Genomic DNA, 18,590 nt, shown 5'->3' on the forward strand with positions numbered 1-18,590 from the left:
CTTATTAGTTACTCAATACTACAGAGGAAATTCTTTTCTTTTTGGAACACAGAGCTCTCTGCTGAGCACAGTGCTCTCTACCGACATCTTTGTCCATTTTAGGAACTGTGTCCAGAGAAGTATAGGTTTACTTTGGGGATTTTCTCCTACTCTGGACAGTTCTTAACTCCTTAAGGACCAAGGACGTATGAGTACGTCCTTGGTCCCGCTCCCGTGATATAACGCAGGGTCCCACGGTGACCCCGCATCATATCGCGGCGGGCCCGGCGTCATAGTGAAGCCGGGACCCGCCACTAAAAAGTGCCGGCTAGCTCAGGGAGCTGTTCGGGATCGTCGCGGTATAATCGCAGCATCTTGAACAGCTGTACTACAGGAGGAAGGTCTCTTACCTTCCTTCCTGCAGTCCGATCGCCGATTGAATGCTTCAACCCTGAGATCCAGGCTTGAGCAATCAATCGCCGAAAACACTGATCATTGCATCCCTATGGAGATGCATTGAACACAGTTAAAGATCAGTAAATGCCATGTTATAGCCCCCTATGGGGGCTATAATATTGCAAAAGAAAAGTGTAAAAAAAATCATTAACCCTTTGAATTATCCCTTCCCCTAATAAAAAATAATAATAATAATAATAAAAAACTGTGTAAATAAAAACAAAAATAAACATATGTGGTATCGCCGCGTGCAGAAATGTCTGAATTTAAAAAATATACCGCTAATTAAACCGCACGGTAAATGGCGTACGCGCCAAAAAATTCCAAAGTCCAAAATAGCGTATTTTTGGTCACTTTTTATATCATGAAAAGATGAATAAAAAGCGATCAAAAAGTCAGATCAATGCAAAAATAGCGCCCTGAACACGGAAAAATAAAAAAGTTATAGGGGTCAGAAGATGACATTTTTAAACGTATAAATTTTCCTGCATGTAGTTATGATTTTTTTCTGAAGTACGACAAAATCAAACCTATATAAGTAGGGGATCATTTTAACCGTATGGACCTAGAGAATAAAGATAAGGTGTCATTTTTACCGAAAAATGTACTACGTAGAAACGGAAGCCCCCAAAATTTACAAAATGGCTGTATTTTTTCAATTTTGTCACACAATAATTTCTTTTCCGGTTTTGCCGTTGATTTTTGGGTAAAATGACTGATATTATTACATAGTAGAATTGGTAGCGCAAAAAATAAGCCATAATACAGATTTTTGGGTGCAAAATTTAAAGAGTTATGATTTTTTAAAGGTAAAGAGGAAAAAAAGAAAGAGCAAAAACCGAAAAATGCCCGGTCCATAAATGTCAGCAGAGAGCTCTGTGTTCCAAAAAGAAAAGAATTTCCTCTGTAGTATTCAGCAGCTAATAAGTACTGGAAGGATTAAGATTTTTTTTAATAGAGGTAATTTTCAAATCTGTTTAACCTTCTGGCACCAGTTGATTAAAAAAAAAAAAAAAAAAAAAAAAAGTTTTCCAGCGGAGTACCCCTTTAAAAATACAGTTAAAAACAGATATAGTAAATTCTTCTAGGATCCCAATTTCATGGATAGGCCGCATGGCGGTGGTTAAAATCTTTAGCAACCTCCCTATTAAAATCTCAAGAGCAACTATTAGAGATCTACAATCAATTCTTATGAGATATATTTGCCAAAATAGGAAACCTAGAACATCATCTGGGATCCTATATTTGCCAGAATAAGAAGGAGGACTGTGTTGCCCCGACCTGCTAATCTACTACCGAGCAGCACTGCTCACCCCGGGACAAAAATGATGGCATAATGATCTCACTGTATCTTGGGTAATGTTAGAATCACAAGCGAGTAAGGCACCATCATCTAGGTCGATTCTATGGGGGGAAGCTCTAACAGGTAAAATACCCACCGTTAAAGAAATCGAGACGGCACAGAAACACAACAGGACTCCTTTCCAGAAACCCAGCGCAAAGCAAATACTACAACTGGGAACTGTAAGTGGACCTGAGGAAGGTATCAGTGGATGCCGAAACGCGTTGTCCCTGCTACATCAACAAAGTTTTTATTGTCCTGTGCTACTCGAGGCCTTCTTTATCGACCGAACACTGAGCAGCACCTTGCCGAACCAGCTTTTTCTTATCTAAATTCCCTTTGTCCTCTATCGGGCACCACCCTCGGTGACCCGATACCGGTAAGGCTGGGTTCACATCACGTTTTTCCCCATACGGGAGCGCATACGGCAGGGGAGAGCTAAAACCTTGTGCTCCCATATGCGGTCCCGTATATAATTCATTTCAATGAGCAGACTGGAGTGAACTGGTCGGCTCCTTTTTTCCCGTAAGCGGCTTTCTACCATACCTAAAACCGTAGTCAACCACGGTTTTAGGTCCGGTAGAAAACCGAATATGGAGAAAAATTAGCCGACCGGTTCACTCCAGTCGGCTCATTGAAATTAATTACATACGGGGCCGCATTCGCAGGGATACGGGAGCGCAAGTTTTTAACTCTCCCCTGCCTTATGCGCTCCCGTATGGGGAAAAACGTCATGTGAACCCAGCCTAAGAGTGCAGCAGCCAGCAACTTCAAGTATCTCCACCCTCTCAAGCACGGCACAGTCCAGAACAGTGACCTCTAAGGTTGGTATATCACTTGGGTGTGGTGTAGGGTACCCACCAGTGGATACACCTCACCAGGGAGCGCCCCCTGTGTTTTTCATCCCTTCTCCTAAGCATATACAGTAGTTGGCACTTTTAGGGCGCGTTCTTCTTCAGGAAATGAGCTCAGGGTAAGGGGGCGATAGCCTAGACTACCAAATCACATATAGTCTCCCATGATACCAGAGATATCTGGCAACCACTTAGCCTTACCACCCCTAGAGTGTTGAATGTATGAGATTGGCCAAGATGAGAATTCTTGCATGCCTTTGAGAGTCCATAATAATAGGATTATTGATCTATGAGTTCCTCGTCTACCATCCACAGAAAGGTACTAACATTTGCGGGAACTAAGACATGAAACATAGTTAACAATTTTGCTAGAGATGGTCCATGTTGTACTTTCCAAAGGTCTTCTTCTACAGTAGCAGGCAAGAACGTGGATCCTTCAAGAGGTCCTCCCCCCTCGGTAGACTCAGTCACATATATATATATATCACATCTTAAACTTTATAGCCACCTCAGCAGAGCACGAGTTGACGGTCTTTTTCAATGCCATATTTCGTCTTGTGGGTCTCAAATAGATCCTTTAGCTTCTCTACATAGAGAGCGTGGAGGGACGCAATATCTTCAGGGGAAGGAGAAGGATTCTTTACCACTGGGATAGGAGACCCCACTGAAAGAGACAATAGAGATGAGGAGATATGGAACCTACAAATACTAGTACATGGAAATATAGCTACATACTGATGATGTCAGGCCTCATAGGCTTTGGGTCCCAGTTGGCAACTCCAACTCTATGAGCCACATCCACATGAAAAGCAGCGGCCCCAATGGGTAGGCCTCCTTATCAATGGCACACTGACAACACAAGGGATAGATAAGTGCAAGTTTTTAGAAGAACTCTTGAACAGAGTTGTAAAATGTACCAGGTGGCTGTTATCGTCTGGAGTATATCGAATAGATAACCAGCCGGTATCACCTACCGCTCCTTGCCCCCAGGTCCTCATCACCTCTCGTCACCTCACCTCTAAGGTCCTGATGCCAGCTGGCTTCATGATGTTGTATGTAGTGGTATCCAGAAGTGGAGAGAAACCAGGAATAAGGAATGGCAATATGAGGTCTGGTCTGGGGTCTGAATTTACTTTACGGTCTAAAGGTGCCCATACACGTTAGACAAATGTCAGCCGAACTCAACAAATTCAGTAGATTTGTCTGATTTTCTAAGGCATATGGCAACCTCCTGACTCCCGACAGTAAGAAGGGTTTGGCTTGTTGGATTTTTGCCACCCAAACCTTGTATTATGCGAGGAATAAGCTGACATCAGAGATATCTGGCTGCAGCTTACCCCTACTCTTTCTATAGAGAACACATAAACATTCGGCCATACTAAACATCCACATGTATGGGAAGGTCGGGAGGGATAACTGTTGATTCAGCAGAGTATTATTGAAAGTCTATGGCCAGCCTTAAGGGAATGTCTCACCTAGATTTGATGTCCTACTGATTAGACCGAGATACTGAAACATATTCTTTTCTTATTATCTGTTCCTATTTTATAATTGTAATTTTGTTATATTTCACTTTCTGTACATTTTTGCCACCTTGCCTCAGCTGTTTTTAACAGCATTTGGAGATATTCTTTACAGCAGACCCCACGGACATAGGCAATAATAGGCAATAGCTGTCCCATTCACTGGAATGTGAAAGGTTACTGGGCATGCTTTGTGACCTTTTCAGAGCTCATTATACAGGGAAGGGGAGGCTTATCTGTAAGCATCAGCTAGTGTGTGGACCCTTCTTATCTATATACCGGTGTCATCTATAACTATAATCCTGCCGATGATAAAAGTGAGGAAACTGCTTGGAAGTGATCTGTACAGAACAGGAAGATTGTGCCCATCTGTTGCTGTTGTCCTGGTTTTGATGAGACCGGAACATGTTCTTTGACTCGATACCGTCTGGGGTCTAAATGCATTCAGGAGTCTGGTCTGGGATTTTAATGTACTTATTGGTCTATGTTATTTTAAGGCTCTAAAATGTGAGTCAATTTTGGGGTCTAATCTGGAATCAAAATTACAGCATGGTTCTAGTCTGGGTTCTCGCTTTTCGGGTTTGGATTAGGACACTATTTTTTTTAGGTCTGGTGCCTCACTGACAAATGAGGTCGCATAAACAATATGATATTGATCAGTGGGATTCCAGAGAAAAGAGCCACTTAGAGGACCTCATAGATCTGCATGCTCGGGGGTTCCAGAATAACATACTAATGACATATGTAGGTGTAGAACAGTGACATTTGCCTGTTTGGGGTTCTAGAACAGCATAAAATTTACACATGTGGTTACAGAACACTTCTAGAACAATGTTATCTAGGTCAGAGGACAAGATCACATTAATAACTTTGTTTTCAGGAAAAAACACACATGAAATGTCAACATGGCTGGTAATAAATGGGTTAATGTTGATGGCAGTATCCACTGTTATGTGAGATAAGTATTCGACTTACCCACTGTATAAACTGGTCTTCTATGGGGAAGTAGGCCCAAGCTATACTGGAACACTCCTCGGCCATGGAACAAAGGTATTGCTAGTCCTAAAATCTTTTGCATTTTCTCTTGGGTGGTGCGAAGCAGAGATCCAGGTGGATTGTTGACCTGATAGTAGAGGTTGTTCTCTCCGAATGATAAAACCGGGACCAAATGAGCCCTGTGTAGAATTGGGAACATGAGTACACTAAAAACAAGAAGTAAAGGAGTCCCCTAGATCATATTTCTCATGTTCATTTTCCATTTTCTTACCCATGGGTCAAGGCCAGTTTAATAAACCCGGTTCTCTTCAGGATTTGAAGTTTAAGTTCTCCAGGTTTTGCATCTAAAGCTTCAGGAGGACCCCCAACTGCTATGACCAGAGCTTGCCCTGAGGTCTTCTGAGACAGGAGGTGACATGCACTCGTTCTGTCGGAGGATACAAGACCTGAAATTGAGGATATCAACCATGAGAGGAGAGATATGTAAAATCCCACCCTGAACCATAGACAGGAACGAAAGGAGTCCCCAAATCAATGGGGAGGGGTTTGATAGTCTACTTACACCCACTCATGATATATTCCCGAAAGAATGGCACCCGGAACCAGACAGGCAGCATTAAAAGATGTGGTGTGAGACCTGGGAAAAGACTTGAAAATCCTGTTCCTTCTGTGCAAAAATTTCCAAATGCTCCAACCACAAGAACCCCATGAGGATGAAAGCCAAAAATATAGTTGTGGCGAGGGTCAAGAGGGGTTGTCCGGACCAGCTGTAAGACAGGGATTGGTTATGAGAATTTAGAAAATACATATTACTTAAAATGTCATCTTTCTTTTTATAAGAATCAGAACAGCAGTTTGTACTCCAGAGCTGCTCTTCCTACATTGCCAGAAGTTGTAATCGTACAGCTATGGAAAATTTTGTCTGGTCATTGGTCACCTGACCTACGTATGAGTTAATACAGTCTCTTTCCTGCTTTGTCCTATATAAGGTAGGACCTAGATTGGCCATGTGGCCTATTTGGTTAGACCCTCCAGCTCTTGTGTAGGTACATCCACATGGCAGCCAACATACAAAATGTTCCTTTAAATATAGGGACCATCTAAGTCAGCTCTTAAACTGCTATGTAGCGTGGCCCGACAGCTCTGTAGGGTCTATGGCTGTCACTGAATGACACACAAAGACCGAGAAACCTCAGAATACAGGCGCCATGGGATCATGTTAGGTTGGTCAAGGGATGAACATTGTAAATATCAGCAGATCTTGTATTGGTGCCTGTTCTACTCACATTGATAGGGAAGTAGTTGGCAAAATATCTCCACACAGTCCATCTCCTCACCCACTCCGACCTGCGGCCTCCCTTGGATGGGGTGTCCCAGTCTATATAGAGCCATACAGAGTAGAGGAGAGCCAGGGCCCAGTACTGGGAGCAGAACAGGAGGATGTAGAGAACGAGACAGATATGTGCTGAAAAACAGGAGATAGGATATGAAGTGCACGTTACTGCATCCAATAGACCTACTACAGGGTAAAGGGAACCCCACATTATAGAAAGATAAAATGAGAGAGAGTGAGAGAGAGAGAGAGAGAGAGAGAGAGAGAGAGAGAAGAATAGATACAGAGAGAGAGAGAGAGAGAGAGAGAGAGAGAGAGAGAGAGAGAGAAGAATAGATACAGAGAGAGAGAGAGAGAGAGAGAGAGAAAGAAGCGAGAGAGAAAGAGCAGAATAGATAGAGAGAAAGAAGGAGAGAGAAAGGGCAAATATAGAAAAAAAGAAAGAGAAAGAACGAAAGAAAGAAAGAGGGAGAATAAAAGAGACACAGAACAAAAAAGAAAGATAGAATGAAAGAGAGAGACAGAGAAAAAGGGAGATAGAAACAGAAGAAGATAAAGAGCAAGAAGGGGAATGAGAAGGCGAGAGAGAGAGATAGGAGAGAGAGAAGAGAGAGGAATAGAGAGAGAGAGAATGAGGAGAGAAACAGGGAGAGAAGGAGAGAAAGAAAAAAGAGAGAGAAAGAAGAAAAGAAAGAAAGAAAGAAACACAATGAAAGAAAAAATAATTGAGGGAGAGAGAAAGAAATAGAGAAGGAGAAAAAGAGAAAAGAGAGGGGGAAAAGAGAAAGGGAAAAGAGAGAGAGAGAAGAGAGAGAGAAAAGAGAGAAAAAGAGAGAGAGGAGGAGAGAGAAGGAGAGAAAGAGGAGAAAAAGAGAAAAGAGAGCGACGTAGAGAAAGAAAAATAAAGAGAAGGAAGGAAGGGAGAAAAAAAAAAAGAAAAAGAGATAGAAAGAGAATAAGAGAGACAAAATAAGAGTAACCCTTCATTTGATATACATTCTATGTATTCCAGACATCCTGGGGATATTTGGGGTAGAACCAGTGATATCACGTCCACCACGTCTCCGAAATAGTTTACTACACTGTACACTACATGTCTGCACTCCATGTGGTCACACAAGGTACTGCAAGTAACACTAGATCTGATGTGAATGATCAGCGGTTAGAGAGTTAAAAGCCAGTAAATGTCTATCATTTCTCTCCATGACGTGTGTGTGAACAGATTATAACTGAGAACTACTTGTCCCATAATGCACCACAGCAGAGCACGCTCCATACAGACTCAAATGGAGAATTCTGAATGCAGCTCTGGATATAACTCCAGATCAGTATAAGATAAGTGTATAACCCTGGATGGGATGTTCTCCTCCTCCTGAATAAAATGTCCATAGCACAATGACCAAATACCAGGAGAAGACATGTCGTGCGGAACTCACCCATAGCCAGGAAGGAGAAGGTCCACTGGAGCACCGCCGCCGTCTGCAGCCTCCTGTCCAGGGGAACGTTCAATGGGGCAAACTGGATCCACATGGTTCTTATAGGGGAAGATGGAGGAGATACAGGAGATGACCAAGGAGGGGACCAGAGAGGACGAGGAGTCTCATCCCTGCAATATATAACTGGGCCTCAACTCTCCCCAGGGGCCCAGCCCAAGGTCACCTCCTCCTGAGATCACCCAGTCATTGGCTGGTGCCACCGCTGAGGGCTTGGGAAATGATTGGCACAAGATGTAGCAGAGTGGAGAAAGATACGAAGCAGAGCCAACAGGGGGATAGGGACAGACGCAACGTCTGCAAGAGATTTCACAGTATTACGAGTATGTGTGTGAGGGGGGAGAAGAAGCAACATAAAAGTCATCAAATCATAAAAAAGTGGAGAAATATGAACATATACAGAGAAATGTCACCAATCCAGCACCTGGTCATCTAGACACTACAACTCAGGACTGCCAACAGAGGGGCCCCATACTGTTAAACCTTCTGGGCCTCCAGGTAAGGTAGGGGAAGGGGGCAGAGTCAGCAACATGGGTTCCCTTTGGCCCAGGCCCCTGAAGGTTGTACTATCAGTATTGCCCTGATGGCAGCTCTGAATACAGCATGGGTACTACACAGTATAGCCTCAAAACAAGCCTTCTGGACTGAGGCAGCAAGTATCTCAATATAATCATTATCCAATAGGCCATGGACATGTCAATCTACATGTATGGACTGGCACCAGCATGTGTTGGTGCCTAAGTGATGGCACTAACATTCCCGACATAGGCATAGAGTCACAGGAAAACATTGGAATGATCACTCCATCTTTGACATATAGGTGGCTGGTATAGGTGGTATAGGTAGTATAGGTAGTATAGGTATAGGTGGTATAGGTATAGGTGGTATAGGTAGTATAGGTATAGGTGGTATAGGTAGTATAGGTTTAGGTGATATAGGTAGTATAGGTGGTAAAGGTATAGGTGGTATTGGTATAGGTAGTATAGGTAGTATAGGTGGTATAGGTAGTATAGATGGTATTGGTATAGGTGGTATAGGTAGTATAGGTGTATAGGCAGTATAGGTGGTATAGGTATAGGTGGTATAGGTATTATAGGTGGTAGTGGTATTGTTATAGGTGGTATAGGTGTATAGACAGTATAGGTGGTATAGGTATATGTAGTTTAGGTATAGGTAGTATATGTGGTATAGGTATAGATAGTATAGATGATATATGTATAGGTGGTATAGGTAGTATAGGTGGTATAGGTATAGTGTAGGTAATATAGGTATAGGTAGTATATGTGGTATAGATATAGGTAGTATAGGTGTTATAGATATAGGTGGTATGGTAGTATAGGTGTTATAGATATAGGTGGTATAGATATAGGTAGTATAGGCGGTATAGGTAGCATAGGTGGTATAGGTATAAGTGATATAAGTAGTATAGGTGTTATAGATATAGGTGGTATAGGTAGTATAGGGGGTATAGGTATAGGTGGTATAGATATAGGTAGTATAGGCAGTATAGGTAGCATAGGTGGTATAGGTATAAGTGATATAAGTAGTATAGGTGTTATAGATATAGGTGGTATAGGTAGTATAGGGGGTATAGGTATAGGTGGTATAGATATAGGTAGTATAGGCGGTATAGGTAGCTTAGGTGGTATAGGTATAGGTGGTATAGGTGTAGGTAGTATAGATGATATATGTATAGGTGGTATAGGTATAGTGAAGGTAGTATAGGTAGCATAGATGATATATGTATAGGTAGTATAGGTGGTATAGGTATAGTGTAGGTAGTATAGGTGGTATAGGTATAGTGTAGGTAGTATAGGTGGTATAGGTAGTATAGGTAGCATAGATGATATATGTATAGGTGGTATATGTAGTTTAGGTATAGGTAGTATATGTGGTATAGGTATAGGTATAGTGTAGGTAGTATAGGTGGTATAGGTAGTATAGGTAGCATAGATGATATATGTATAGGTGGTATATGTAGTTTAGGTATAGGTAGTATATGTGGTATAGGTATAGATAGTATAGATGATATATGTATAGGTGGTATAGGTATAGTGTAGGTAATATAGGTATAGGTAGTATACAGGGTATAGGTATAGGTTGTATAGGTGGTATAGGTATAGTGTAGGTAATATAGATATAGGTAGTATACGTGGTATAGGTAGTATAGGTGTTATAGATATAGGTGGTATAGGTAGTATACGTGGTATTGGTATAGGTAGTATAGGTGGTATAGGTAAAATAGGTGTTATAGATATAGGTGGTATAAGTAGTATAGGTGATAAAGGTAGTATAGGTGGTATAGGTAGTATAGGTGGTATAGGTGATATAAGTAGTATAGGTGGTATAGATATAGGTGGTATAGGTAGTATAGGTGGTATAGGTGATATAAGTAGTATAGGTGGTATAGATATAGGTGGTATAGGTAGTATAGGCGGTATAGGTGATATAAGTAGTATAGGTGGTATAGATATAGGTGGTATAGGTAGTATAGGCGTTATAGGTGATATAAGTAGTATAGGTGGTATAGATATAGGTGGTATAGGTAGTATAGGCGGTATAGGTGATATAAGTAGTATAGGTGGTATAGATATAGGTGGTATAGGTAGTATAGGCGGTATAGGTGATATAAGTAGTATAGGTGGTATAGATATAGGTGGTATAGGTAGTATAGGCGGTATAGGTGATATAAGTAGTATAGGTGGTATAGATATAGGTGGTATAGGTAGTATAGGCGGTATAGGTAGTATAGGTGGTATAGGTATAGGCGGTATAGGTGATATAAGTAGTATAGGTGGTATAGATATAGGTGGTATAGGTAGTATAGGCGGTATAGGTATAGGTGGTATAGATATAGGTAGTATAGGTAGTATAGGTGGTATAGGTAGTATAGGTGGTATAGGTATAGGCGGTATAGGTGGTATAGGTAGTATAGGTGGTATAGGTAGTATAGGCGGTATAGGTGGTATAGGTAGTATAGGCGGTATAGGTGGTATAGGTAGTATAGGCGGTATAGGTAGTATAGGCGGTATAGGTGGTATAGGTAGTATAGGTGGTATAGGTGGTATAGGTAGTATAGGCGGTATAGGTGGTATAGGTAGTATAGGCGGTATAGGTATAGGTGGTATAGATACAGGTAGTATAGGCGGTATAGGTGGTATAGGTAGTATAGGTGGTATAGGTAGTATAGGCGGTATAGGTGGTATAGGTAGTATAGGCGGTATAGGTGGTATAGGTAGTATAGGCGGTATAGGTAGTATAGGCGGTATAGGTGGTATAGGTAGTATAGGAGGTATAGGTGGTATAGGTAGTATAGGCGGTATAGGTGGTATAGGTAGTATAGGCGGTATAGGTGGTATAGATACAGGTAGTATAGGCGGTATAGGTGGTATAGGTAGTATAGGTGGTATAGGTAGTATAGGTGGTATAGGTGGTATAGATATAGGTGGCTGTTCATTTACTTCCAAGCTTTTCTACCTGGAAATCATCAGAAAGCAGGACATCTACTGACTGATCTGTGTGTTTCCTATTATTATTAGGATTTTTTTAGTGTACAGATCGGTTATGAATCAGGCTCCTTTATACCTAATTTGGTCTATAGGGTTAGGCTCGGGGGCCATGGTGATATTTGGTACCCCACAAACTGTGGTAAATTTCAATAGGTTCCTACAACGACAAAAATTCCAAAATGACCGCCAACTCATGGGGCAACAAAAAATCACCAAGGAGTGTTGTCATCATTAGGGGTGTATGGTCTAAACCAATGGTCTCCATACCGCGGACCTCCAGATGTTACATAACTACAAGTCCCAGAATGCCCGGACAGCCAACGGCAACATCTGGAGGTCCACAGCTTGGTCTAAACGGTTCTGAGATATCACAAGTTGTAAATATATATATACACTGTACATGTCAGAAAAGAAAATACAATTGTATCTATTGTGTATATTATATAAAAAAAAATTATCAGATGTTTTAAAAAATTAAAATTTCGTAAATTTTTTTTAAATTGTTTTATATATATATATATATATATATATATATATATATATATATATATATAACAACAGAGAATAAAAAACTATTAAATGAAAAATTGATTTTTTTTTAAACTTCTGATGCAAAATGTAATGGCGGCAAAGACCCATATTTCTTCATTCTAACCCCTCATTTCACATGGATCCAGGTTCCTATATAAATACACAAGACAATACACACGAAGGCAGGGAAGAGGATGAGGCAGACGGGTGCAGGGAGAGACTTTACACTGCGGTGGGATGACGGGAAAGTCAACATTTCCGGATGAGTTGATGAGGCTCCTAAATAAAAATAAAAAAAGATAAATGACTAAACTATACGCAGTGTATTACGTATACAGTATATAGTTAGGGCATATAGCGGAGGGGGGGCTGTGTTCTGTAGGGTGAGCCCCATGTGTGGGGTAACTTTCCTGGACGCTCCACCAGTGGTCACAAGTTTGTACCTCATTGCCTTATATTTTATACAACAAGGCTACGACTATTCATGCCCGTTGCCATGACCGGTGCCAATATCTGGATCACCAGTATATTCCATTCCCAAGCCAACGGGGCGCTCAAGATGGATGATGAGCTTTGCAATGACCTCACCAGCAGTGGTCCCCAAACCAGTCCTTAAAGGGGTACTCCGCAGCTAGACATGTTATAGGGGATAAAATGTCTGATCGCGGGGGGGGGGGGGGGGGTCAGGCCCCTGGGACCCCCCCCACCACGATCTCCGGACCGGCGCCGTGACATTACAGTCATGGAAGCCTGGTGCTTCACACCATGCCCCCCCCCCCCCGTCCATTCATGACTAGTACACAGCCGTCGCACCTCCTCCCATAGACATGAATGGAGGGGGCGTGGCGGCTATGATTGCCAGTCAATCGGCACGGAGCAGAGTTCTCTCTGTGCATTGGATGACTGGGGTGCCCAGGAGTCCCCAGTGGGCGGACCCCGCAATCAGACATGTTATCCCTTATCCTTTGGATAGGGGAGAACATGTTTAGCGGCAGAGTACTTCCTTAACCCCTTAAGGACCGGGGGGGGGGGGAGGTTCCGTTTTTGCATTTTCGTTTTTTGCTCCTTGCCTTTAAAAAATCATAACTCTTTCAATTTTGCACCCAAAAATCCATATGATGGCTTATTTTTTGCGCCACCAATTCTACTTTGTAATGACATCAGTCATTTTGCCCAAAAATCTACGGCGGAACGGAAAAAAAAAATCATTGTGAGACAAAATTGGAAAAAAAAACGCAGTTTTGTAACTTTTGGGGGCTTCCGTTTCTACGTAGTACATTTTTCTGTAAAAATGACACCTTCTCTTTATTCTGTAGGTCCATACGATTAAAATGATCCCCTACTTATATAGGTTTGATTTTGTCGGACTTCTGGAAAAATCATAACTACATGCAGGAAAATGTACCGTATATACTCGAGTATAAGCCGAGTTTTTCAGCACGATTTTTCGTGCTGAAAACACCCCCCTCGGCTTATACTCGAGTGAACTCCCCCACCCGCAGTGGTCTTCAACCTGCGGACCTCCAGAGGTTTCAAAACTACAACTCCCAGCAAGGCTTGCTGGGAGTTGTAGTTTTGAAACCTCCGGAGGTCCGCAGGTTGAAGACCACTGCGGCCTTCAACATCATCCAGCCCCCTCTCACCCCCTTTAGTTCTGAGTACTCACCTCCGCTCGGCGCTGGTCCGGTCCTGCAGGACTGTCCGGAGAGGAGGTGGTCCGGTGGGATAGTGGTTCCGGGCTGCTATCTTCACCGGGGGCGCCTCTTCTAAGCGCTTCGGGCCTGGCCTCAGAATAGTCACGTTGCCGTGACAACGACGCAGAGGTGCGTTCATTGCCAACGTACTTCTGCGTCATTGTCAAGGCAACGCCTCTATTCCGGGCCGGAAGCGCGGAGAAGAGGCGCCCCCAGTGAAGATAGCAGCCCGGACCACCTCCTCACCGAACCACCTCCTCACCGGACAGCCCTGCAGGACCGGACCAGCGCCGAGCGGAGGTGAGTACTCAGAACTAAAGGGGGTGAGAGGGGGCTGGATGATGTTGAAGGCCGCAGTGGTCTTCAACCTGCGGACCTCCGGAGGTTTCAAAACTACAACTCCCAGCAAGCCCGGACAGCCGATGGCTGCCCGGGCTTGCTGGGAGTTGTAGTTTTGAAACCTCTGGAGGTCCGCAGGTTGAAGACCACTGAGGGCGAATGATGAGAAGAGGATGATGAAGGGGGGGGGGTGTGGGGATGATGAAGGGGGGTGGGGATGATGAAGGGGGGGGGTGTGGGATGATTACAAGGGGATGATGAAGGGGGGATGTGTGGGATGATAAGGGGATGATGAAGGGGGGATGTGCGGGATGATAAGGGGATGATGAAGGGGGGATGTGCGGGATGATGACAAGGGGATGATGAAGGGGGGATGTGTGGGAAGATAAGGGGATGATGAAGGGGGGATGTGTGGGATGATGACAAGGGGATGATGAGGATGTTAATGACGGGTCTGGATGATGACAGGGGGGGATGAGGTATTTCCCACCCTAGGCTTATACTCGAGTCAATAACTTTTCCTGGGATTTTGGGTTGAAATTAGGGGTCTCGGCTTATACTCGGGTCGGCTTATACTCGAGTATATACGGTATACGTTTAAAATTCTCATCTTCTGACCCCTGTAACTTATTTATTTTTTCGTCTATGGGGCATACATACATTTAGTGGTACAATTTTTGCATTGATCGGACTTATTGATTCATGACTTTTTAATCATTTTTTCATGATATAAAAAGTGACAAAAAATGCACTATTTTGGAGTTTGGAATTTTTTTGCGCGCACGCCATTGACCGTGCGGTTTAATTAACGATATATTTTTATAATTCGGACATTTATGCACGCAGCGATACCATATATGTTTGTTTTTATTTACACTGTTTGTTTGTTTTTTATGGGAAAAGGGGGGTGATTCAAACTTTTAATAGGGAAGAGGTTAAATGATCTTTATTAACTTTTTTTTTTTTCACTTTTTTTTTTGCAGTGTTATAGGTCCCATAGGGACCTATAACACTGCACACACTGATCATTGTTATCCCATAGGGACCTATAACACTGCACACACTGATCATTGTTATCCCATAGGGACCTATAACACTGCACACACTGATCATTGTTATCCCATAGGGACCTATAACACTGCACACACTGATCTTTTATACTGATCATTGTTATCCCATAAGGACCTATAACACTGCACACGGCTGTCCGGGCAACGTCTCTGCTGCTGGGTATCCTCTCTCTCCGTCGCCGTCATCGCGTTGCTACGCACGCCACTCCTATTGGATGACGAGACGGTGTGTGCGACGACGTGATGACGACGAAGGAGAGCGCCGGCCATGCAGGGGATCCCGGCACAGAGCAGACACTGAGGAGGAAGGTAAGGTCCCTCCCGGTGTCCTGTAAGCTGTTCGGGACGCCGCGATTTCACCGTGACGGTCCCGAACAGCCCAACTGAGCAGCCGGGTTAGTGTCACTTTCGCTTCAGACGTGGCGGTCAGCTTTGATTAGCCGCGGGTATTAGCCGCGGGTCCCGGCCGTTGATGGCTGCAGGGACCGCCGCGATAGGACAGGGTTTTAATGTGTATTTGCCTTATAAGATGCACAAAAAGCTTGTATGCAAGATTTTAATGTTTTGGATTACGAATACATTTTTATGTTTTACAGAATTGCCGGATCCAGAATATCTTTCTTCTCTACAATTAGTTTTGTTCCCCCTCAACAATTTTAGTTTGTTTTGCTGATCTATCTTTGTCTCATTCTTTAACAACACAAGAACCTGATGTATAAATTTTTTTTTTTTTTATTTTTTTATTTTATATATATATATATATATATATATATATATATATATTTATAATTTTGTTATATTTAAAATTTTTGCAGAAGAAAGAGGAGTCCAGCGTCCAGAAACTCGGAGGATAATATAATATTATCCTCCGAGTTTCTGGACGCTGGACTCCTCTTTCTTCTGCTGTTCAATTGGGCGAGGTCCGCGCTCTGTCCGTGCGCACCTGGGGTGAGCTGAAGCATTGCTGTTTCTCTATTTAAAATTTTTATATATATATATATGTACGGTATATATATATATATATATATATATATATATTTTTTTTTTTTTTTATATATATATATATATATTTTTATTATTTTTTCATTTTATTTATACATTTTTTATACATATATATATATATATATATATTTTTTTTTTTCATTCGGTCCTTCGTGTTCTACACTGCATATTTTTGAAGGTTTTATTTGTGTAATTCGGCCGGATCAACAAGTCATCAGCGAAGCACCTCTCATCATGCCACCCAGGGTCAGATCAACAGGGGAGGCTTGTGCCAGCCTAATGCATTCAATCAGCCGTGACTGGCACGTAGCCCAGTACACAGCATTGTGTGATTGTGTGTGATGGGTGCAAGTGAGAAGAGGATGGCATATAGGCATACACAAACACATACCTGGATAAACCCAAGCCCCTCTGGATTTGGGAAGGATGTTGCCAAAAAAAAACAACCAGGATGTGAATATTTTTTAACCAGTTAAAGTCATCATTTTGAGAAAGGAGGGTTGCTAAGAGGGGCCATGCACGTTTTTACAACTATTTTGGCTGTCAGTAGGTGACTTGTCTAGATCTCCCTGTCGTTGTGAGGATCAATGACCCATGAGACGGAGGCAGCCATTGGAGGACCAGTAGACCTTCTACAAAACACAACCCAATCATAAATGATTGTGGGAAGGTATTGCCAGTGCTGCCCCCTACTATCCATCAGAAGTACTGCAAACGGGGGTATAGCTAAAGGAGGTGCCAAGGATACAGTCACACCCCGGCACTGGTTTCAGGTAGCCGGTCCACCACATAAGAGAACACTATTATATTATTAGTCCTGGAATTGATTTTATATGAGTTCCCGGAAGATGGGGCCATAGAGGTATCGGTTTTGGTTGAAGGTGGTATTAAGAGGATAAATCGGAAAATCATAAGATACTAATTTCTCCTGGGAATCCTTCCCCTAAAATGTACATCTTGACCTTATCGGAAATTAGAATGGCACCAACCTGTAATGGCCGCTTCTGCAACATTGACCATGACCAGGGTCCCATTACCGTTCCTGTTGGTTATAGGAAGAGGACTGTGGATTGTGACTGCACAGATATAAAGGGCGCTGTCCTCAAAAGTCACATTACTAATAGTTAGTTGGCTTCTGCCTGACAAATCAGTGTTGAGGGACACACGAGGGTCACCCAGCTTTGTGATATTGTTCTCCTTGGTCCCATCTATGGTCATAAACTCATAGATGACGACATTCTTCCAAGACCATGAGAAGGTGGCAGCCGATGTTACGTGGTTAAAAGAGCAGCGGAGGACAACAGGATCTCCTTCATAGACATGAATGGATTCTGGCCACTGGGAGACATCCCAAGGCAACACTGAACCTGAGAGAATATACATATATATAGAGAGTGTACATATATATTATATACAGTATATACCCAGGTTATACCAGCATGGTCCATATCACTATATACAGGAGATATATAACTTATACCAGCTGTACATATATAATTATATACAGTATATACCCAGGTTACACCAGCATGGTCCATATCACTATATACAGGAGATATATAACTTATACCAGCTGTACATATATAATTATATACAGTATATACCCAGGTTATATCAGCATGGTCCATATCACTATATACAGGAGATATATAACTTATACCAGCTGTACAAGTTATATATCTCCTGTATATAGTGATATGGACCATGCTGGTGTAACCTGGGTATACCAGCATGGTCCATATCACTATATACAGGAGATATATAACTTATACCAGCTGTACATATATAATTATATACAGTATATACCCAGGTTATATCAGCATGGTCCATATCACTATATACAGGAGATATATAACTTATACCAGCTGTACATATATATTATATACAGTATATACCCAGGTTATACCAGCACGGTCCATTTCACTATATACAGGAGATATATAACTTATATCAGCTGTACATATATATTATATACAGTATATACCCAGGTTATACCAGCATGGTCCATATCACTATATACAGGAGATATATAACTTATACCAGCTGTACATAATTATATACAGTATATACCCAGGTTATACCAGCATGGTCCATATCACTATATACAGGAGATATATAACTTATACCAGCTGTACATATATAATTATATACAGTATATACCCAGGTTATACCAGCATGGTCCATATCACTATATACAGGAGATATATAACTTATACCAGCTGTACATATTATATATAGTATATACCCAGGTTATACCAGCACGGTCCATTTCACTATATACAGGAGATATATAACTTATACCAGCTGTACATATATAATTATATACAGTATATACCCAGGTTTTACCAGCATGGTTCATATCACTATATACAGGAGATATATAACTTATACCAGCTGTACATATATATTATATACAGTATATACCCAGGTTATACCAGCATGGTCCATATCACTATATACAGGAGATAT

General features: G+C 42.1%; 1 protein-coding gene across 3 annotated transcripts; it reads right to left on the reverse strand.

Annotated features, from left to right (window-relative positions):
• Window positions 1-2,434: 2,434 nt before the first annotated feature.
• On the reverse strand, window positions 2,435-12,295 carry LOC130367624 (2-acylglycerol O-acyltransferase 2-like). Of its 3 annotated transcripts, none has more exons than XM_056570187.1 (7): window positions 12,195-12,295; window positions 7,920-8,273; window positions 6,437-6,615; window positions 5,713-5,917; window positions 5,422-5,596; window positions 5,130-5,329; window positions 2,435-3,295 (listed from the first exon to the last, which is right to left on the reverse strand). In XM_056570187.1, the coding sequence occupies exons 2-7, from the start codon at window positions 8,011-8,013 to the stop codon at window positions 3,141-3,143; spliced, it is 1,008 nt and encodes a 335-aa protein (XP_056426162.1). In that variant the 5' UTR covers window positions 8,014-8,273; window positions 12,195-12,295; the 3' UTR covers window positions 2,435-3,140. The 3 variants fall into 3 exon arrangements, with proteins under 3 accessions (XP_056426162.1, XP_056426163.1, XP_056426160.1); XM_056570188.1 differs by having other exon boundaries at window positions 7,920-8,017; window positions 12,195-12,284; XM_056570185.1 differs by lacking the exon at window positions 12,195-12,295 and having other exon boundaries at window positions 7,920-10,036.
• Window positions 12,296-18,590: the final 6,295 nt, after the last annotated feature.

Source organism: Hyla sarda, chromosome 4 (assembly GCF_029499605.1).
Source record: "Hyla sarda isolate aHylSar1 chromosome 4, aHylSar1.hap1, whole genome shotgun sequence".
Taxonomy (NCBI): Eukaryota; Metazoa; Chordata; class Amphibia; order Anura; family Hylidae; genus Hyla; species Hyla sarda.